This window comes from Asterias amurensis, chromosome 4, assembly GCF_032118995.1.
Source record: "Asterias amurensis chromosome 4, ASM3211899v1".
Classification (NCBI taxonomy): domain Eukaryota; kingdom Metazoa; phylum Echinodermata; class Asteroidea; order Forcipulatida; family Asteriidae; genus Asterias; species Asterias amurensis.
In genome coordinates this window covers 20,398,281-20,421,802 of record NC_092651.1, presented here as the reverse complement: position 1 = coordinate 20,421,802, position 23,522 = coordinate 20,398,281, and the positions used below count along the sequence as shown (strand labels likewise).

At 40.0% G+C, this 23,522-nt stretch overlaps 1 protein-coding gene across 1 annotated transcript in view; it reads right to left on the bottom strand.

Moving 5' to 3' along the window:
* Window positions 1-22,424, bottom strand: part of LOC139936725 (extracellular matrix protein 3-like) — a 92,245-nt gene extending 69,821 nt beyond the window's left edge. The window contains exon 1 of the mRNA XM_071931620.1: window positions 17,168-22,424. Within this exon, the coding sequence (XP_071787721.1) occupies window positions 17,168-22,196 (5,029 nt within the window). The 5' untranslated portion in view covers window positions 22,197-22,424. The remainder of the gene's footprint in view (window positions 1-17,167) is intronic.
* Window positions 22,425-23,522: the final 1,098 nt, after the last annotated feature.

The following is a 23,522-nucleotide window of genomic DNA, read 5'->3' as shown; positions in this document are numbered from 1 at the left end:
AATATTATTGCTAAATTCAGGCAGGAACCCCCACTGACATCCTTGTTTATTCGGGTCAGGAGAGTTTTCTTTAAAATGTACAATTGTACAAAATGGCTCTCCTTCCCCATACCGACTTCAAAGAGGCCCTCAACAGCCTAAACATATACATGTATCCACCAAACTTTTCCAGAGCGCAAGACCGCAAAACACAAAACCGTTTTTGCATTTCTATCTGAAGTGGGTATATCCTGAGGCCACGTTAAGAGCTGTGTCAGAGAGAGACACCATTGCCCTTTCATGACACTCTTCCAAGACGAGTTTCACACCATTTCCCCAAACTTTTTGTTCCAATAACAACAACAAGCAAAAGGACCTCTTTGCGGCTGTACAAGGTAAAGTGATGTCTGTGTTGTCTATAATCAACAACTGGGAGTCTGGTGTATAAACAATCATTTCCCCAAAATCTTTTTACAAGCTTCGATGCGCATCCAGCCTCTCCAGAAACCAGAGGCTTGATAAACAAGCAGAACCAAGTGAATCCCTAAACAAGAATTCCAAAACATAACATTGTTGATTCAATGCACAGCTCTCACTAAATGTCCTCACATGCTTTCGCACCTTTGGTATCTTCCCAAGTACCCAAAAACCAAACTTATTTTCCTGGATGGACAACTTGTCAACTCCAGTCGATTTGACACACCTGACGACTGACTTCTCGAGGACAGCCCAGCAAGAAGGGGAATATAATCATCCAAATTACCTGCCTTCTCACTCTCAGCCTCTCCTGATTGCGCTGACAAACTCAGAGAGTTCCTTTCACTTCAGAGGCTTCTTTTCCCCCTCTGACCTTCCCCTGCAAATGAGCATACCCCACTCATCTCCCATCATCAACATTCTTTGAGAACCCCAACTGGTAATAAATTGACAATTGTGCCATGTAGGGTCCAAAGGAAGACACTCCTTAACTTCTCTTTCCCCCTTGATTACATCCACAAGAACCCTGGGTTAATTAACCAGACCGATTTGCCAAATGATGCAGACTAACTACACCACAAAGCATTCACACATTAAACACTTCACTTACTAATTGCTTTCGGGTGGGATCGCTTACACAAATGGATGCCTTTCCACACCATTTGGTTACAGACATTAACCTTACTGATACTGTTAATGTATCCTAGGAACAGTGAAGCTTTAGATGCTTGTATAAAAGCAAGTTGAAACAAACTCCTTGATATTTTCTATCTGCCTCTTAACTGTGATGTTACCTAAATTGCTTTAGACAGTTTGCTACAGTGCTATGCCAACCCTAACCACTAACAACATCTTATCAACACAAAACAAATAACATCACCTTTAAAAAAAAAAAAAGTAAAAAGCTAAATGTAATCAGTAAAAATTAATACAGAAAAAGCTTACTGTCTGACTTGGCAATTTTTGGAAGAGTACAATGGTACAACTGACAATGACAAGGCTATGATAGGACACCAGTTCGACAATCCAACCCCCCCCCCAACTCCAAAAAAGGTTTTGACCATCCTTGGTTGCCCATCAACCAGACTTCACTTTTCAAAGCATGTCTCCTAAGCCCATGGGACAAGAATAAAAGGCTTTGTTTTCGCCAGGATATGGATGACCAATCCAGCCCACAAAAGAATACTACCAACAAAAAAAAACACCATAATCGAAATTCATCACTCAGAAATGACCAAGGCTGGCAATCCACAGAATCTGCTGGAATTAATTTCAAGGTCTGAGAATGAAGAAGAGATTTTACCCACAGACATTCAGACACCCTGACCAACACCAACCAACACCAAGGTTCTGTACAGAAGCTTTGATACATCTTTAAGTTGTCTAGTATAGACCATTGTTACATGATAATTCATTTCAAAAAGGTGGTGAGTTTTAGGTGAGGGGAATCTGTTACCATGGTTATCCTTTCACTTCTGAGTAAGTGATTTGACGATCAGAATTGTTTTTAAATTGAAACCCAAAGAAAAGAGCTCAAGTGTTTCAAAATTTGTTTAAGTAACAATTCTTAGTTAGATGTGAACTGGGTCAACATTTCTGTCTGGCACGGGATTAAGTCCATGCCAAAAAAATAATAATAATAAAGCAAACAAACAGATTATCATGGTCGCGATTTCATGGTTGCAATTTCAAAAGCTCAATAAAGTGTTGCCACTTTGAGGTGTTACAGACGGTGTGAAACGAACCTTGTGGTCCTTCAGCAGGCTGTCTCAAGGCTCTGTCAAAATGCTTTATAATTTTGTCTTTCTCTTTTTTTTTTCCTTTCAAGACTTTTGAGAACTGTAATCAGTTGGGTGAACAATGTAAGAATTACATGAATGGTAAAACCTTTTTTTCGTCACCTCCGCGAATATTTTGGATGACCTACACTTGAATGGACAATCTCAAATGTCGATTTTTATAGTCATGAGAAAAGCTGTACCTTGAAAAATCACCTTCAATACTCAACTCAAGGGTTTCTTTTAAAAAAATTAAGCGACGTTTTATACTTATTTCATGAGTAGAAGAGGGCCGTAGGAATCAGATCCTCTGCCCATATAATTTTTACTTCTTTTTGATTAACAGAAGGATAAAAAAAACATAAATTTTCTTTCTCAAAATGTTTTTCCTGGTAGCTCAACCAAATTAGCATTTTGTTTAAAATTGTTCGCGTGATTAATTGGCCAAGTCTACCATTCGTCCCTTTGTTGACTCTGTTTTGACAGTTATGAATGTGTTTTCCACTCTCCAAAGACCCAGAAAAATATTTTGCCAGTGGAGTCGACGAGGGGCAAGAGATGGTAGTGAACCGCACATTCTTCCGAAACAGTTCGTTTGCGTCACTTGAGAACTGAGACTATGATAACCAAAGTGTTGGCTCCCAACAAGCCCGACAAATCACACATTATGAGTTCAGTCAAATGTCATTCGGACAATTTACAGCAATTGGAATCCTCGCTCTTGCAAAGCTTCAACAGCAGATTCTTTTACCAAACTTCCCCGATGAGTTATTTATACCACATCTCAATCTGACCCAAGGTTTCTACAAATTTATAGGAGTTCAACCTTATTATAATGCATGGTGTTACACACGTATGTCTACGCTCAATTCGTTCCGCTAATTGGCTAGATTTATTAGCCAAATTCCCGGACACCTATTTTCTTTGATAAAAGGCAGTCAGCAGATTGAGACGAGATAAAAAAAAAATCCATGACATTTCAAAACTTGATGATTGGCAGAGGACAGGTTGAGTGGATAACTTAATTCAAAGCGACAATCAACCTGTTCCTAAAAAAGTTTTGAAATATGTGGAGCTTTCGCTTTCCTAGACTAAGAAGTCTGATCAAAATTACAACAGAAATATGTCACTATTGCAGGAACCTCGAAAGATAATCCATAGACTTGATAGTGTGTCGTCAAATCAAACCAAACACACCTGTAAATTTATCATCTCAACTTCACAATCTCTTGTTGTCAAGTTCAGACAACAAGTGTCCAAAGGTATGAGGTTTTATAGGCACCTAATGTACACACCTCAGCAACAAAACAAGCAAATATTACAACTAAATCGTAGCGAGTCAACAAAAAACGCAGTTTATCAGTCACGACACTGTACAGCTGCTTTATGATAACGATCTATCCGACTATTTGTTCGTGTAAAACAAATTGCCTTTTAAAAGCGTAACAAGAATATGTAGTCCTGTAGGACAACTGAATGTTACAAATCAGACAAAAGACTGCAATAACTTGTCTATGCTTAGCAATATTTTGTGCTTACAAGCTTAATGACATTGGGCCCCAAAATCTCATAGTGTACTACATTACGACAGCAATTCACGACAGCAATTCAGATCATACCAACATATTTCTACATCTGTCCGAATTATACATCAAACCATTCCAACCATCACCCTTGAAGACTCTAATCTCAAGGAATCAATCAAGTTGAATTTTAAGCAGACATTGACACAGGGATTTACACATTTTGTTATTGAGGTCGTGAAGGCCCCTTTCTTCATGCTCCCGAGGATGGGATACCAAGACCAAATTAGGGGCTGGCGCAGGTAGCGCTTAATTTCCTTCAAGAAAGTGAGCCTGAAGAAGTGCTTATGAGACAAGTACTGGACGATGAAGTGCAAGTCAAACTGGCAAGCATCATAGTTTTCAACCCAGATGTACATGGACAGAATGTCATTGGTCAATATTCTTTATTCAGTAAACCAGTGAGCAAACTACACACCAGGTATTGCAAAAGATGAAACATGACTATGCTTTTAGTATGTTTATGTTGAGACACAAGTACCCTTTAACTAGACTTAGAGACATAACTGCATCTGAGATGTTGAAATGCACACAATACCATGGGGACTTTTTTTCTTCATAATTCTACTTCAAGGTCTCGCACCTGGGAAAGTATCAATCGAGAAGTGTTAACCAAACACTGCCAAAGTATTAACACAAACTACACATGTTTTGAAATCCCCTCAGGCCATATGGCCCACCTTTGGACAGACTTCCCTTGAGAAATTGTAATTTTTTTCCAGAGATATGTACGCACGTAATACGCATGGTTCTAATTCTTTGATAATGGTTTCCTAATTGGTTTCTTAATTGAATTACTCCCTTAACACCAGACCTGGACTTTTCTTAATTGGAAAGAGCTGACAGGACGATTGTCCCCGCTGTTGAGAACTTCTCTAAAAGGAGCAGGTTCTTATTTTCCGAGTCAGAGAAGCTGACAGCTTGAGCCAGTTTCTTTTACACCAAACCTCTAAGTAAAATGATCACTATCAAAGTTTTGAAGAATTTCTCAGCCACGCAAAGAGCACAAAGCACAATTCGCTTAGCAGTAAAGAAAAAAATCATTCACCAACCCTTCTTTTCCTGTGCCTCAAGGCATGGAATTAGCCAGAGGAGTGTCTGGGTGTCTTTTGGACACAACCTTTTAAATTTGGACTCTCTGCTTTATCTGTCATATACATGTAAATGTAGGTGAACAATTCGGACACCCAGTTTCTTTATTTTCAAGCAAATTTTGACACCCTTTTACCAGACCCTGTCTAAAAGCTTGCCTCAAGGTTGTGTTAAACTGAGACAAGGTATTACATAAAGAAAAGGCCAGTTGCCCCAAGACAAAAGTTTTATCATCATTTCTGATGTTGTCTGATGATCCAAATCGAGATTTGATATTTCCCAAAGAGCTATAAATCTCCCCAATAAGAAAGTATCTCTATTATGGTGTGTATTTGTACAGCTCAGAGAGGTCTGCTTGATTAATCTTCCCCAGGGCATTGCAGACGTCTGGTAAGAAAACAGCTGTCTTAAACATCACTTGTTAGGATTGGAGCGATGGAGGGAAGGAGTTTACGGAAGGAGTTTACGTGGAGCATCACAAGTTATGTCTGGTATGCAATCCAGATATGAATTCCGCATTATGTGATAGACTTGCATAACATAATCTTTCCGGTATAGATGCTAACTACTTTACCTTCCCAGGCAAACGCTACAAGAGAAATTCAGCCACTTTTAAGTTTGTCTGAAGCGTGTGAAGCTAGGGTAGGCTACTCGTATCATAAGAAGTAAAGCACAAATTTTTTGAGAATGTATTTCCCAAAGGCCAACAAAAATACTTTTTAAAATCATAAGCCGCTTTCAAGAAGAATGAACATCCTTCTCTTGGCCAAACTCGACCGACTGTAGCTAAGGGCCTGTTTCGAACATGTCCTCTCTCACTTTTTCATTTTTTTCTCAACCCAAGTGCATTCCTCCAGAGAAATGAATTATGGAAAATTTGTGAAACAGTCTGCCAAGGGCATGGATTGATTTCAAACGACTTGCTCCAGAAAAAGAGAAAAGATTTCTTTCATGTACACCAGCAACAGTTCATCTCTTAACAGGTACGGAATTGTTCAGTGATGGATTTTGACATTGTTACTCCGCTTCTTTGAGGTGTCCAATTTGTGACCTTTTTTTATCAGACAGCGTTATTTTAAGCCCACCGCTGGGCATCAGATTTTTGGGGTGAAGAAAAGGGGGGGGGGGGGGTAAGGTTCTACAGGGTCTACTACTTCAACTGATTTTTTTTTCTGTATCCGGTTAATGTAATTCAAACACCTTGTGGTTTGATCTAGGTCATGAGCTGATACTATCTACCCAAGGGTTAATTGTTTGGAAATTAAGAAAACCACAACTTGGGAAAAACTGGGGAAAAAAAACTGTTTCGAAGTGTGTCAAAGTGTTTCGAAGAAGGAAACAATTTCAAAGGGCTGTAGCTTGTGTAAAAAGACAACTTTTGCAGAGACTCTCTGGCATAGTGGAAGTTCTTCAAACTCTCCCCTACTGGTGTTATTTCAACAAGTCTGTAAGATTAGAGGAATGATATTTTGGCAATTTCTTTTTTTAGTCCTGCCAATCCTGTTGTGATGGACACACTTAGATTAGGGGCCCGACGCACCTGTGGTTTGAATTCATGACCCCCACTCCCCCTCAAGCCTTTGTGATCACAATAATAATTCCTATTATTCTGCCGCCTCAAAAGAAATAAAAGTACATGTAACTTAAATGATCGGATTAGTAATTTATGGTCCGTTTGAGTGGGCGAAATTTTAAAAATGTCTGGGTTGGGCACGCCTTGTACAACAGTCATTATTTATGTACATTTAGTAATGTCTTTTTACATTTATCAAACACCCCATAAAACAGGATATAAAAAAACTGCATCCACAAATCTTCAGAACTTTTCCACCTAATGAAATGACAATTGTGGAACATTTGTAACTGATTTGACAGATCACTCTGAGGAATATTCTCAACAATCATGATTGAAACCTATTTAGCCAATTACTGATTGTACACTAGTCCACTTCATATAAAGAGGGTAGAAAGTATCCTTAAAAAGTCTCAGGAGACCTGACCTATTGACCTTAGAAATATACAGGCATAAATACTCAAATTATCCCCCATGGTACTACCACTGTGTGTTCGAGGTCAAGCATAAAACCAAATTTAACCCTGCAATTCATTCAACAGCCAGAGTTTTTTTTTAACTTCCTGCTTATGTTAAGGACTGTTCGGAGAGAAGGCCTTCTCTTTCTTTTGGGCTGTGACTTTAAGTTAACTTGTCAGCCACGTTTTTATGTAAATGTTGGCCTGCCTGAAAAGTGGCTTTTCAATGCTGGCCACGGTTTTTGATAAACTACAGAGAAACAGTGTGAATTTATGGTCAGAAAGTGCCACCAGAACATTGGAAAAAAAATTCAATAAAAAAAGTCTGTGTTTAGTTATCTTCGCAAACTGAACACTCAATACCTGCATTCAATCACTAGATTCAATCGTGGAGCTATAAAAAAGGACAACACTACAAACTCAGAATTACGTGTGGGAACCAAGGTTCACACTGCCGGGTGATAAATTTGACGAAACTTATCATGTCTGTGTGTACCTACGATGATAATATGATATGGAGGTAGTAGTGTGTAAGGCTTCCAAAATCTGCACACAACTCCCCCAGCAAGGACGAACTGAACTGCAGACAGTCTAGTGTGTTTATCTATATTGACCCTTTGAACTCTCCAGATTCACAAGTACCTGTTCTGTAAATTCCCCTGCACACACACACAACGCACAACCACTAGAGCCAACATAGGTATGCCTTGATCAAACAGTCACCAAACAACTAATCCAAACTATGGAAAAGACAAAAGTTAACTCTAGGAAAATCAGCTATTGTTGATATATTATTCAGTACACAGGATGTGGGTTTGGGGGGGGGGAGAGGGAGGGTGCGATTTCTGATTTGGAGGTTATTTTTTGGTAACCTAAATAATTCTGCCTGGCCAAGGGGGCAAACTAGAGGTTGTTGTGAGGACAGCCACCTGAAGTGTTAAAGCACATTCTCAGTAAAATTACATGACACTGTATTCAATTTGTTGTTATCTTTCCGACTTAAATATTAAGTTTGTCGCCATACCTTGGTCTGGCATGTAGCCCCTACATGAATGCATGTTTAGTGTTCTCCATTTACACTGGTCCACCATAAATTGTACGGTCATGGGCAGGTTAGGGTACAACATAACTTGCTAAAAAATAAATATATTTTCTTCCATTTAGTGCTACACCAGTAGCCTATACTGCCCAGCAGTCTTGATTTGAAAACTGTTTTTTACATTATCTCAGAACGAGACAAGTCCCTAAATGCTCTGGCGACAATTATTTAGAAATTCTGTTATCAACAATGCATGACAATAGCTACAGTACATGTACATGGTGTGCAAGGACTCTAGTCGGTGCCCACAGTGCCTGCCATTGAAATACTAGGACCCTTTAGGCAATATCTGGGACTAATAAAAAAAAGGGTTAATTCTCCGTAGATGTTCAATAACTTCAGCCTAGGCAGGATGCCAATTTGAAGGTTGGGGACCCATGGTAGCATGGCCGAGCTGCCTGCTGCGTACATGTGTACTTGTTTCCACTTTCCAAGTCCGGTCTCCTGGCTGAGAAGAGGCTGGGAACAGACCAAAGTGTTTTGCGTACCAGCTGGTTCAGTGGGTGGTAGTGGGATTTTTGTTATATTGGAAAAGTCTCCTCAAAATGAGTACAATAAAGAACACATTTAAAAAAAAAAAGATGACTACAGTTGCAAATAATCAAAGTTCAGACATCAAAAATTGGCACGAAACTCATTTGTTACCACCTTACCACAAGTTTTTTACAAAGCAATGTGCAAAACATGTCCTAGGGGCAAAGCAGCAAAATATTACAACCACATAAAAAATGTTGTCTAGCTCAACAAACCAAAGTAAACCTAATCATCAAACAAACAAGCCATAGTACAAAAAAAGTGTGTGTCCCCCCCCCCAAAAAAAAAAAATGTATCTGGCTACATTTTCTCATTCTTCCTGACACACCAACAAAATGTGTATCAGCCACTAATGGCAATTTTTCAATTCAATAAAATAGACAGACAGGCCGACTCTGAAGGATACTGGTGGTCACTACCCCACCCATCTTTTAAAGAAAAGAAAAAAACCACCATCCTCTATTCAATCAGTGTGTTTGTAAAGCTCAAAGCCCAAGCTAAGAAAATTATGCAAGTGCTGAAAACCACAAGACATTCTGTGTGCCCCTCTAAGCCCCCCAGAGAGAGGCACACAACTATTGCAAGAGTTAATCCCTCAACTTATTAAAGAAGAAAATTCTGAAGGCATCTTAAGAAGACTTGCCCTGCATATTGATGAAGTTTTAAAGGTTATTCACACCAGTTATTCACACCATGCTGAAAGATTGCCTTAAACCAGGTTTTCTATGTCCCTTTTTCTTCTATTTTTTTTTCTTGTTGAGAGAAAACACCAGCTGTTCTACTTGTGATCGTTAGAATTTCTACTTGTGATCGTTAGAATTTCTTTTCGAGCGAACTTCAAAGCATTTTCTAATCAGTAAGTTGATTGTCTTGGGTGCCTTTCTTGAAGATGAAAAAGATGCCCCGACAAAGCTTTTTTATAACATGCCTGTATGCTTTGTTTATGTAAAAGGGGCAAGGCTACCAAGGCATTTTCTCCTTGGTCATAGTTAGGGCATCCTATGAGGAAATTGTAAATTTCAACTGGAGCATTGCCTCCGTGAACTATCAGGCCTGTTAATTTTCAAATCTGCAGCTTCACTCTCTCTGACCTTTTATCAAAGGTGCCATGGAACAAAAAATGGAAACTGGTTCTTGCCTCCAGTCTGTAAAGGGTATCCCTGGGTCATAATGAACTAGTGCCCTTGTCCACAATAGTTGTAATTGGCATTGACTTGATTATTAATTGGTGCAGCCTCTACCATTATGAGAATCCAGGCTTCGATTGTTGGCGCTGAATGATTAGTCATGTCAACCCAAGGATTATTCCAGCTCAGATATTTCATCGCATGGAAGTTGAGTCATACCAAGTTCTTGAAGTTCACTGTGGAACTTTTGGGATATGAGGAACAACTAGAATGCGAAGAAGAGAGGGGTGATGAGAATACAAAGTTTGTGATCTTCAAAATGCAAACTATGAGCATAAAAGCATTTTAAATCAAACACGATCGCTACTGATTTGTTAAAACTCTGTCATCGTTCCTTTTAAGGGGGGTGAGGAACTGTTTGACTTGCCCTGATGTATTTTACATACATGTTAAACTTATTTGCAATTCCCACCATACTCAACAAGCTGAAAATGAAATCCAGTCACAAAAGCACAGGGTTCTCCAAAACCAACAACGACGGCCACCATTGTTGAACCCAAGACACACAACGGGTTTCAAGTCCACATTAAGAGGCTAACCTGTTTGGCCATCTACCTCCATTCTTTCATCAGGGCTCTGTGTTTGTTGAGCTCCTAAGCTCAAGTAAAGAAAACAGGGCTCAGGAACGCCTGCATTTCTTTTTTCTCTTCTATAAGACTCTTTTTTTTTAAGAAAAAAGGAGGTGGGGTTTGGATTATTCATCCCTGTAAAAGTGAAGCCCTTATAGAGTTAATCCCTTCCTCCATACCTCCATGTAGAGTCATGCTGATGGCATCTTAAAATGTTGAAGAGATGGTAATGAAGGGGGTAAGATTTGGGGACCATGCGAAGGTACATACTTGAATTTGAAACGTCCAGGGTATGCGTTTCTATTTGATGTTTCAAACTAGAGTTGCTTTTAAGAATCAAGACCAGAAGATGGAGAATGGAGGGGGGGGGCACCTATAAGTCCTGAATAACAATGGTTTCCTCTACACAGGATATGTATGTGTGTTTATCCCCCCTTTTCACTATCTTGGGTAACAAGTATCCAACAACGATGTGGGCCTTGTCAACAGGTGATTAGCCACAAATACACAGGATAAAGGTTGCCATGCACCCCAGTGAAAATAATTTGCCAATCAAAGATGATCAGGAGTTTGAAATATTCTGGCAAAAAAAAAGTTTGTATCTTGTACCCAAAAAACCACAACTAATTTCATATTGGATTTACTCATTGTAACCAAGTGCTACTAACGCTCAACAGTGATTTTCCATATTACAGATTTTGAAATGATGATGAAATGCCTCAACAAATCATCCCGTAAAAAGAAGGAATGAAGTTGTGCATAAAGACTGGACAGTTCGCCTTAGGAAAGACCAAACAACTTAAGTTTTCATTTCCACAAGTTTTCATTTGCTGTGAAAAGATTTCTATTTCCAAAAGTTTTCCATGAGTTTTTATTTGCTGTGAAAAGATTTATAAAACCTCTCTAGTGACCAACTCCAACAACACATTTTTTTCCAGTGTTTCGAAAAATACCCAAACATTCTGGGTGGCTTTAAAAATGGGACACGTGTAGCCAAGGAAAAATTCGAAGGGTAGTAAAAAAAAAAAAAAAAAAAGACATCATGTTATGTTTGCACAAGTTAGAAATTGACACCTGCTCGACTTGAAGTGGTATCTCTGAAAAGCATTCTTTTTACTAAGTACCTCTTTCACAACTTGCACAGGCTTAAAGCACATCCTACTTGTTTTTTCCCTCAACCATTACCCACAAAGGGAGAGGGAGATTTATTATAAACACCACAAACGGGCTGTGTTTATGAACTGGATAATTGAACAAAACTTGAACAATATGCAGCAGGGAAGTGGCGCATGAGATGAGCAATATACTTTGAGTCAACACTCAAATGCTGCACCCCAAATCCTTTAAGTGTTACTTCCACAGTTCAAGAAGTTAACAACAAGCACCCGCACTACACCTCCTGAGCCTTGCTACGAGGCAAGCTTATACAGGTCCATCCTACAAAACACCCATAAATAATCCATGAACTTGTTGCGCTGTCCTGGTGGCAGCCACATCATCCACAGACGACCAGTAATTTATTTTTAAACCCCCTTGGAAAACCTTTAGCAATCACCAATCCAAACAATCCGGAATCTTCAACAACCCACAAAGTTATCCTCTTTAAAGAACCCATATTTACTGAACACAAAAGGGGATGAGCGAACAATTGTGAGGAGACCAGTTTCCTTTTTTTAAGCCAAAGACCTTTGATGGAGATGCAGGGTGGAGGAATGTTTCTCAATAAAGACTTGGGCTTTAAAGTAAAATCAATTAAGCTTGATCAGTATGTGGGTTTGGGGAGGTAATGGCAAACACTACTAAGCAGCATCCCTACTATTGTTCTCCTGACTATTGTTTTCATGTAATTAGCTTGTGTTTCTTCAATACAAGGGTCAGCTGTTTATGGCATCATGCCTGTATGCTTCGGTTCTTTTAAAGGGCAGGGGCACCAAGGCATTTTTTTGTTCACCCTATAGATGAGGAAATTTATACTGGAGCATTTGAATAGCACCAAGGTAACGATCAAGCCTGCTGCATCACGGCAGCATCCCAGTACAATCTTATCACAAGAGCATATTATTCACTGTATTGACAGTAGTCACTTTAAATGTTTAAGGCAAGTCCTGTTATAGGGGTGCAGGAATATTACACTATAATTTTAAGATACAAAATACAAAACAGCCTCAAAAAAGCCTAACCAAATCTGCCCAAAACATCATTTGGTACCTACTCAAAATATTTGTCTGAAGTTGACAAATGGTAAAAAAGTACACCTCAACCCAGTGCCACTTATGAAAAACAAAACCGGGCCAGGTCGAGTAAAACCTACAAAATGGACATTAACTGCCACGACAAAACAATTTCTGTATCAACACATTACAAAACATCAATTTAAATATGAATGGAGAAAATAAAGGGTAATTCAATTCACTGCACAAACCTTCAACCTTGGCCTAAAACAGTGTTTTTACTTCACAGTTCAAAGTATTGAATTGGGCCACACTGGTAAAACAGTGTGGGGTCTTCAATAATATGGAGTTCAAACATAGTGTAGACTTCTGAGGACAAGTTTGAAACAAGTGGTCAAATAAACTGCATTTATTGTCAAGACTTAAAATTGAATCGCTAATCTTTCAGGATGCTGACAAAACGATGACAAAAATTATGATGACAACAAACTTGTTAATTCACTTAGGCCATGCACGATGCCTGTAACATACAAATTGTTTATATTATGCTGGTCACATTTAGGGCAATGCTACCGACAACTCATTTTGTATTTTTCAAACTATTATTTAACATTGATGGGATTGGCATTGGTAGAAATGGTTAGAAACAGAAGTCTCAAGATATGTTTAACCGTTTAACCGTTTAGGGAAAATAAAAGTAAATGCACAACTCTAGTCTCAAATGAACATTTAAATGGTTGCCTTCCTCGACTAAGAAAACTAGCTTTTCAATATTTTAAACAAATCATTAGCAACTACCATCAATTTGTCAACAACAAAACTTGGGTGACGCGACGTTCTTAAAGTAGGTTTAAAATGTCAAGATCTCTTGTACATGTACTACGAATTACTCATCAACTAAAAAAGTCCTGATAATTAACACAAGTTCAAAACTTGACTTAACATTTGTCAACAAAGCTGTAAGACAGTCATTAGTTGTCCGTCCTAAAAAGATCAATTTCTTGAAATTAATGTCTTCTTCCGACACCCAATGATGTATCATGCCGATAATTACCATCCAATTAACAATTTCCTGTAATTGATTGAAACGGCTTTCTTTTAGCAAGTCTGCCGGAAATTAGTCATATTATGATCATGCTCATCCTTCACACTGTCTCGTAACACACGGATATTAAACATCTTGATTCGATTTTGACCAGTAAAAGTTTCATCGCGCCACAATCAGAGAGTCCAAAGAAAACTATTTTTCATAAACTCAAAGTGGATTTTTTTTTAAAGACGCCCAAGCCCTCATTTTGTACATCAAATAAGTTATTTAAGTTTTGCAGTAATGATTTAGTGTTTAAGTCAACTACCAAAAAGCTAGCTTGCGTTTTATACTGTGGTCTTGTTGATTTCCCTCCAAAATTCCAGCGCCAAAAAAAATTCAGGAGTCAATAAACCAGTTGAAATATTTCCTGTCTGAACAAACAACAGGATGACAGGAAACAATGCAGACTTTAGATGACTGCTGTACACATCCTTAACAACTCTATTTGGGTTGTGTTTGTTTTGGGGATATTGTTGTAACTAGTTGATAGCTGCCTTTTAAAAACAAAAATTCTTCATGTGTTCTACAGGAACGTCGGCTATAAACAGATTTTTACGAGTTGCTAGGAATTTGTTTGTGTTTTTAATTGCCTTTACTAAAAGCCATCTTTTTGTTAAAGGATAGGAGCAGTTCAGATAAGAATGTACCAGGGAGATGAATATATAAATTGCTATTGCGTAACGTTGAACACTAAATCTGAAAGTCTTTTACCTTTTCTAGACTGTAATAAGACAACTTCATCAGCGAAACAATAACAAGTTTTCAAGATGAGAGCTTATTGTACAGCACTATGAGCAACCCCCTACATGACAACCCTTATATATCAACCTAAAAAATGTTTTGATTGTTAGATTTTTTTTTCACAGATCAGAAATATAAATCACATCAGCAAATCTCAAAAATATCAACTACTGGAGCTACAAGCCAAAACCAACACAGACAGAAAAGCCAACTGAGACCTTAGCAAAAGACCAATGTACAAACCAGAACTATCTGAGCTATCACAGCTAAGCAAAAAGGAGCCACTAAGCAAAATAGAGCAGGATACCGTTCACAGACTGTACATATATGATATAGTTTTTTGGCTGGTAACCTTATTTTAGTAAGCATAATTTGGATGTACTAAGCAACTTTTTGTGCATAAACGCAGTTCTATGAAATGATACCCTGAAATCAATCCCTTATCCGCAAAATCTGAATTTTTCCTGAATGAGCTTTGAAGCGAATTTGAGAGCTGACTATTGGGACAGGATAAATAACAATCAAAGCATACACTCAAACAGATCAAAGTGCGCAGTGAACAATTTGAATAACAACGGATTCAGAGTCCGATATCCTCCTCTTCAACTCGACTGGTATTCCACCAGAAATGTAAATATTAGAAAATATAGAAGTGTATTAAAGCCTAGTTTGGTTTAGAATCAAATAAAACTTTGACGCATGAATACTGATTCTTCTGTTTGGCATAGAATTCATTGTAAAGATGCAAAATTTAGCATTTGTACATTTGTGCGATATTGTGCGATATGGACGGGGTCATTTTGGGTGGGAAGCAGTTTGAAACTGCCAATTCTAAGTTTTCTTATTCTTGAACTTATCTGATATTAGTTTTTTGATAATTTGTTCATCTCAGTCTCACTGAAGAAAAACAAATTATGTTTTTATCATTTTTGATCTAACATTGAAAAATTTCAATATTTCTCAGAAATTGAAAGTGTGTACCACAATATAAATTACATATTCATTTAAATTCCCTTTTCTTTTTAAAAGGACAATTATTTTGTATTCATTTCCTTTAAAACAGAAGAAAATCTTGGCCATGACAAGTTTCTGTCTTCAAGAAACTGTTTCCTGACAACGTCTTTGATTTTAAAAGATCTTTGAGTTTATACACTCATTGAAAAGTAATGCCACTTATTCTAAAGCCAAACATGAACACATTGCTAAAATGCTGTGGGCAACGAATGCACTCCCTAAAAAGGTAAGGTTGAACAAATGTCCCATAAGAACAACCCACACTCAAATCCACTAAGAGCAAACATTTCTTTATAACAGCTAGCTTGAATGTAAACACCACAAACATAGCTGAAAGGAAGAAACACTTTTCACATTCAAATCTGAAATGGTTATTTCTTTGCCTCATGTTTGTGTACTTTTAAAACGTTTGCTTGTACAGGGAGAGTGATGGCATGTGCATTCACACAGTAATTAAGTCATGTAGGCCTCGTATTTCACAGAGGCAACGAAGACAACTGCCTCCGTTGCCCCCCTTAAAATGTTCCAGTACAAATTAACAATGCCCTCATACAGGTGCCCTGGGTGCCCTTCCTCTACCAAACATGAAGCATAAGCAGTGTCATGTAAACTTATTTTGTGAGACAGTGAAACCTAATCTACATTTATCAGGTCTATTTTCTTCTGGATTTTTCATAACCATGGTTAATTGTTCTTGGCATGAGGATCAAAAGTGTAAATTACACAGTAAAGTTATGACTTAAAAACTTTATAATTCATTGTCACAAACACGAAAACACAGGGGTGTGTCATAAAAATAAGTCTGTTAGATACACAGAAATAACAAAAACAGATATTTTTGTTGATTTTTCCCAAGGTCCAAAGACAAAAGTCCAATGCAGATTAAACAAAATAACTAAAGAGTGAACTGGTTGAAAAAGAAAACTGTCAAGTAGTTATTGAAAGCCACTTCCTGTGTGCCTTTTTTTCAATGGGTCACAGAGCACAGAAAAACCTCGCTCTGGACTAAAGTACAAATGCCAAATGAAACCAATGAAACAAGTCCGCTGCCATTTTACAAAAAGGAAGTCTAAGAGAAACCAACAGACCGAAGCAGAAATCAATCCAATATCCAAGGACAAACTAATTTTAGCAACATTTACAGTACAGTGGAAGTTAAATATTCAACATGTTCAGAGACGAAGACAAATTACAGCAAAGTTAACCAAATGAAGTCCCAGACTTAGATCAAGTTATTTCTTTTAAAATCAACTGTGTACAAGAAATGTTAGTAATTTAGCATAATTTGAAAAGGCAAGTTCTTTGGAGGAAAAAATGTTTCAAAGTTTTACAAAATTTTGTATTTGATGGAATCTGCATTTTGCTTCACATTTTAAAGTTTACAACAAAGACAAAATCATAAATTGACTATTTTTTATTTCTTGCCTCTCTTGCCTTTTCAAATATTTTAAATGGTAGAATAAAATAAGAAATGCATTAAAAGGGCAAGTCACAAGGATGAATAAAAAAATAATGGATTTGATTTTCTTTGAATATTTTTATCTTCAGATTTCAACAAGAAAAACTTTTCAATGTAACAGTAGCTTTTTTTCTCTGAGTTTCTTGCCTTTTCAAACATTTTAAGAGGTAGAACAAAAATGATTTGTGTGGAAATGTTAAGTTACGATAATGAATGGAAAAATACTCGATTTGATTTTGTTAGCATATTTTTAACAACTATGTCTTGTGAAAATGTTTAGCTGACAATTTTTATTTGACTATTCAAAATCAGTGACTTATTCTTTCCATCACAAAAAGATAATAAAGTTTAAAAGGGACTCACCTTGAGTAAAGTTGGTAATGCTGATGTTGCCGAGTCCAAGGTTCATGATGTACCCGTACCTGGGTAGGGTTGAGATCGTGTAGATAAGGCCGCCATCGTCGCTGTCTCTATCCTCAGCACGGATGAACTTGTTGGTGAGGAGGAAGCCAAGGTGTCCAGAGCCCAGGGTGTTCAGCGTCGGTGCCCCTCGGTTGACCACAATCTGCGGCATGCCGTTGTCCACCGGTAGAATCTTGATGCTCATCTTCTGGGGTGTGCGTGTGAACTCTTCAAGGTTGGGGGAGACGGCAAAGTCGGTGTGTGTGCCATCGGTGACGATGAAGGAGAAGCTGTCAGAGTCGGACTCGGTGCCATCATGCTGGTAGCTGATACGGTTCTCGTTCAGGTCATCCATGGTGAACATCGTTACAATTTCGCTGTTGTCACGAAGGAGATTGCCGTGGACGGGCAATTGGGTGATGGTGAACTTTAGCTTCAGTGGATCTCTGGTGTCAGTGTCATCGATGCGGAGCTCGAATGGTGTGATGAGTTTGTTGGCTCCTTCCTTCATAATCAGCTTGGTGAAGGTGACAACTGGTTTCTTGTTGTCAACCTCACTGAGGGAGATACGGAAAGTGCGGACTACTGTGTTGAAGCCGTCAGCGACCTCAAACTGGAAGCTGTCCATTTTCATCTCATCATCTTGGGTGTGGACGTAGTAGATCTTGTTTCCGGCTAAATCAAGTTGGGTGAAGGTAGTGATTGGGACACCTGGATTATCGGTGCTCTCAAGATGTCCTTTGATTGGTCCCTCGGCAATGGTGAAAACGAGATCTTCATCTGGACTGTTTATATCGTTCGTACTGAGAATATCAGTGGTCAAGGTGACACGCCCACCTTCTTGAAGTGTAACACCAGCATTGACAACATCGGGATGGACATTGTCAACATAGTCAACATTGACGTAGAAGTAGCGATCGATCAGAGGATTGGTGCCATCAGTGACATCGAACTTGATGAGGTCTCGGCCGCCTTCGGTTCCAGTATGAGTGTAACGGATACGCTGGTTGTCAATCTCCCACTGTGTGAAGTTCATGCCAAGGGTGATGTTCTCCAAAACGGTGCCATCGATTTTGTTCAATCTCTGCAGAAGTCCATTTCTGGGCTCCAAGCGGACGACAAAAGTGAGATTAGAGTCAGGTGAATCAAGATCGGTGGCTTGCAGGATACGGTTGGTAATGGTTCTGATATCGCCAATTTCAATATCAAGCCCATCATTGACGGAGAGTCTTGGAGTCTCATCATCAGCTGGCAAGACAATAACGTTAACGACGTCGCTAACTTCATGGACACCATCAGTAAGAGTAACAGTGAAGGAGTCTGAGATGGTCTCGCTGCCATCGTGCTTGTAGAAGATATCAACACCACTGCGGAGTTGCTCCAAGGTGAAGTTCTTGACTGGGATAATGATGTCAGCTCGGGATTGGATGAGATCTCCATTTACTGGCTTGACAATGATGTGGAAGTGAAGTTCATCATCTGGGATATCTTCGTCAACTCCATTCAAGACAACTGGATCAATCTTAATCATGCCGCCCTCCTCAACAACGATCTCCCTCACAAAGATCTGAGGTTCCTCGTCATTGACTGGGTTGATCTCGATGGGGAAGAAGTAAGTCTGTGCTGTGTTGATGCCATCAGAGCAGGCGAAGGTAAACTGATCTTCTTGGGGCTCAGACCCTTTATTCATACTCTGGACGTAGTTGATGTGGTTCAGACGTAGATCTTTGACTGAAAATGCACTGATAGCAATTCCAGCACGAGATTTCTCTGATCCAGGTGAAGGAGAAATGTTCTCTAGGTAGCCATTTGTTGTTTGAACAATGACAGTGCAGACGATATCATCATCAATAGAATCGATGTCAGTTGCAGAGAGATGGTCCAGATTTATTGTAGACTTGCCACCCTCATCAACATCGAAGAGATCGCCAACGGTCACATTGGGAGCAAGGTTGTCAACGGGAAGGATAGTGACGTAGACTTCGATCTGTGTGATTACAGTATTGTCTTTCACCCATTTATCAGACATGTCAGACAGAGTCAAGTTGAAGGAGTCTTCACGCTTGGTAAGTCCGATCTCACCACCAGTGTGCCTGTATCTGATGTAGCCGTTAACAATGTCTTGTTGTGAGAAGGCTGCAGTAGGGATTCCGTTGTTTTCCAAAATGCCATCTAAGGGGAAACGGTCAACGATGAAAGTAAGACGGAGATCTTCGGTGTCGGGATCTGATGCACTGAGGATGTTGTTAGTGATGAGGCTGCTCGACTGCTCAGGGACTTCAAGGAAGGAACCCAAGGTGCCGGGTGGGAGGTCAAGGGTTGGTGCTTCATCATCAACTGGACGCACATTAACTTGAATTGTGACTGGTACAGTGTGGATGCCATCTGTCAACTCCAAATCGATTACGTCTCCGAACTCCTCAGCTCCATTATTGGTGTAAGTAACGCCACCACGAGAAATGTCATCCAGAGTAAAGGTGTCACCCGGCTGCATTGGAACTCCGTCGATCATGATGTTACCATAGTTTGGAATAGTCTTGATGTAGAAGATCAATTCAGAACTGTCTGTGTCTGTGTCGTAAGCATCAAGCATGCTGAGATCGAAGACCATCTCATCTCCCTCAGAAACAGAGAAACCCGTGTTGGTGACGCTTGGTGGCTTGTTGTCTACTGGATTGAGGAAAATGTCAAAGTGCTGGCCAGAAACAAGGTTGCCATTCTCGTCTTTAACAGAAAAGACAAACTGGACAAGGCGTGGGGTAATACCGAGCTCAATGCCTGGTGGCTTGTAGGCAATCTTCAGATGGTTGATCTGGCTTTGGTAGAAGTTTGTAATAGCGGTGTCTGGAGTCTCAACCAAAACGATTTGACCGGCTGGAAGTGGGTTGTTGGGGTCCAAGTCTCTTGGTTGGTCGGTAATGGTGTAGTACAAGTTACGGTCTTCACTGTCTTGGTCGGTGTATCTAAGATCAGGCTTCTTAATGATAGTGATGGCAAACTCATCAACAGACATCTCTAGGTCAGTGCCAGGATACAGGTACGGTGGCTGATCATCAACAGGCATGATCTTGACAACAAACTCATTTACAGGTGAAAGATTAGGGCCACTGTCTGCAACACGGAAAAGCATTCTGTCCATGACAATATCCGAGTTGTGACGACCACTGTGACGATAGTGAAGACGACCACTGAGGATATCATCAAGAGTCCATTCGGTGACTATTCTCTCGTAAAAACCGCCAGTCAGCTGCCAGTTCTGAGGATCTGCCGGCAGTACATCTTGTCTGATAGTCATGTTGCCTTGTAAGGAGTAGGGTGGCTCAAGGATAAAACGAATGGTGCTATCATCTGAATCAACATCAGTGGCGCTGAGGATAGTACTGATGATACCTTTAAGTTCTTTTTCTTGGATCAAAATACCAGTATTGACATCAACAATTGGAGGCTGATCATCAATAGGAGCCATGGTGATTGGGAACAAAAACTCTGTCTCATTTTTACCATCGTTCATTCTGAAAATGATGTTGTCACTGTAGGTCTCGGACCCATCGTGGTGGTAGGTGACTACGCCAGCCATAAGCTCATCAGTGGTGAAGAATTTTCTTGGTTGCAAATTAACTCTCAATGTACCATGAGATGGGCCACTAATTGGAGCAATAACTACGTCCCAAAGGTTGTTTTCATCAGAAATTTGGAGATTCTGGTCGGGGAGAATTGCACGGACCTGCCCTTCAAAGATTGTGAGACCAGCATTTCTAGTTGCAACTGGCGCCATGGTATTTTTCGGGTTAACAACAATCATGACAGCATTTTGTTCTGAGGTAGCAAGTTCAGAGTCAACAACTTCAAGTTCAAACTGGAAAATTCTCTGCTCATTGGAATCTTCTGCTGGAGGTACATAAGCTATTTTAAGGTTACGGACATCTTCTTGGGTGAAAGAGGAGATGGGGAGGTTTCGGTCATCTGTACTTGTAATGTACCCCTCACCAGGGCCTAGTGGGACAGTAATATTAAAAACCAACTTATCTGCGTCTGTCTCAATGTCCTCAGCTGCGATGACATCTGGGGTAATGGCTGTCATGATGAACTGGTTCAACTCCAACACCATCATTACGCTGTTGCTGAAGCTCGGTGGGTTGTTCTCTGCACCTTCATCAATTCTCACATCGACTTGGAAGTACTCTTGCTGTACCACATTGCCGTCAGCATCTCGGAGTTCGACAACCATGGGGATGTGGTCCATTCTGGGGGAATCGTTGAGGGAAGTGTGGAGGTAAGTGATGCCGAGAGCCAAGAACTCATCACAGTCAATCATGGAACCGAGACGTCCAGCTCCACCTTCAACCTGTCCATATCTTGGCCATCCACTGGCCGAGCTGAGGATGGTCACCTTGCAGGTTTGGGATTGATCGAAGGCAAACTCGAGCTTAGCACCGTCGAGAATGTCGCTCTCACCCATCAACTCAGCAACTCGAAGGGGAACTCTCTTCTGGACAATCTCGAGCTGCTTGGATTCGACGGTAACGTCAATCATGAATGGGATGATGATAGTGCTGGTTTCTGTATCATACCGAAGCTGGAGCTTGACTCGATCCCGCATGGGGACACGGGAACCAAAGTGGACGTACTTGACGTCGCCAGAACCGAAATCACAAGGGAACCGATTTGGGGTGAGACGTCCTGGAATCTGCGAGAGAGGATCCGAGAGTACATACACCACACACCGGTCGCCGGGTTGGACGTTTATCTTCAGTTCGGTCTCTGGTTCAAGAACCTTGGAGCGGCCAAATGCAACATTGATACCGGTGTTTCGCTGAATTATCTCGTTGGACGCCGAAACGGGGTCTTGAGGTTGGCTGACTACAACCGGCGACGGCGTTGTATCACCGCGAATTGTGGTGGTACCTAGCGAGAAACCGGCATTCTGGCCGGCAACTCCTGTCGTGAGAACGGCGACTAAGCCAACGAAAAGCGCTAGAGTTCTTGCCATCGTGGCGGAGAATTCACAGCCCCAAGTCTGTAGGCAGAAACTTCACACAGTGCTGGCTAAACACTGTTAAAAAATTCACACGAAGAAAAAGTCAAATTCACCACACCGCCCGATCAGAAGCTTGATTCACGGCGCTGAAACTATGGAGTTACAGCCCCCGAGTTGGTATTCTCTCTAAGCCACCTGTGCAGCGAACCACACACTGTGCATGAATGAGTAAAGAGTGGCCGTTCTGATTGTATATATACAGCACGATCTCCCCTTCACATGCCACACTCACGGTAAAAATCTGGGCCACCACAAACACACGGATGACCCGGGCGAATCACGCACAGTTAGATAGTACTCCGCAATAGTCCACCGACAAAACCAAGTACTTTCACAGCTATTTTTATTTCTTTTCAAGCATCCTCCATACACAGTTTGCGATAAATTACTTCGATAACCACTGCAGGAAAGGAACTGTCAAGTAACTGTATTGTGTAAAGGTGGGATTATTTTTCAATGCGTTATCAGGCGCTATCATTTTTTATCGCGAAGAGCTGAAGTGGGCGGGGTTTCAATAGGGCAAGTTTCAGTGACTTTTGAAGTCAATGCAGTGACGCACTGTAAATCCCGCATGTACAATATACATGTACATACCTGCACATACTGGCATCTGCCATAATGGTTATTAGGAAAATGTACAAATTCCTACCGTGTGTGTACTTTTTTTTGATTGAATAAAATGATAAACAGATCTCGCTGATTCAAGATTCATTACATAAAAATTTGTTGTATTTGAAAGCAAATGACGTGCTAATAATAATAAATCATTCTGTCTATGACAACACTCCAATGTGCTTTACAGTTGTGAAATTAATTTAAGCCTTCGAGAAAGACTCTGCTAGGGTCGAAACGTCAGGCCATTAACTATTTTTTGAAATTAATTTAAAGAACATAAATTAACAAGTGTTATTATTGGTGCGTTCGTTTAGCTTCCCGGGGTCGACCCCGGTGTATGGCGGGTTTTTTTCCCCAGGACGAACGTGTGCAGATAATTACCCACGTTCGTCCTGGATAAGAAACACCACACACCGGGGTCGACCCAGGGAAGCTAAACGAACGCACCCTATATTAGTGTTTTGACAACATTTGATATATAGTGGACCCTGTGACTCTTTTTTTTTCGAGGGTGATTTGGCATAAAATCACGGACAAATCAAACTGTAAACCTACTGAATCTATGACAAACTAAAAAGCTTGTATTCGTAAACAGTTTATAATATATTTATTGTTCAGCGGCTTTATAGATATACTCTACAGCCCATTAGAGAAATATATATT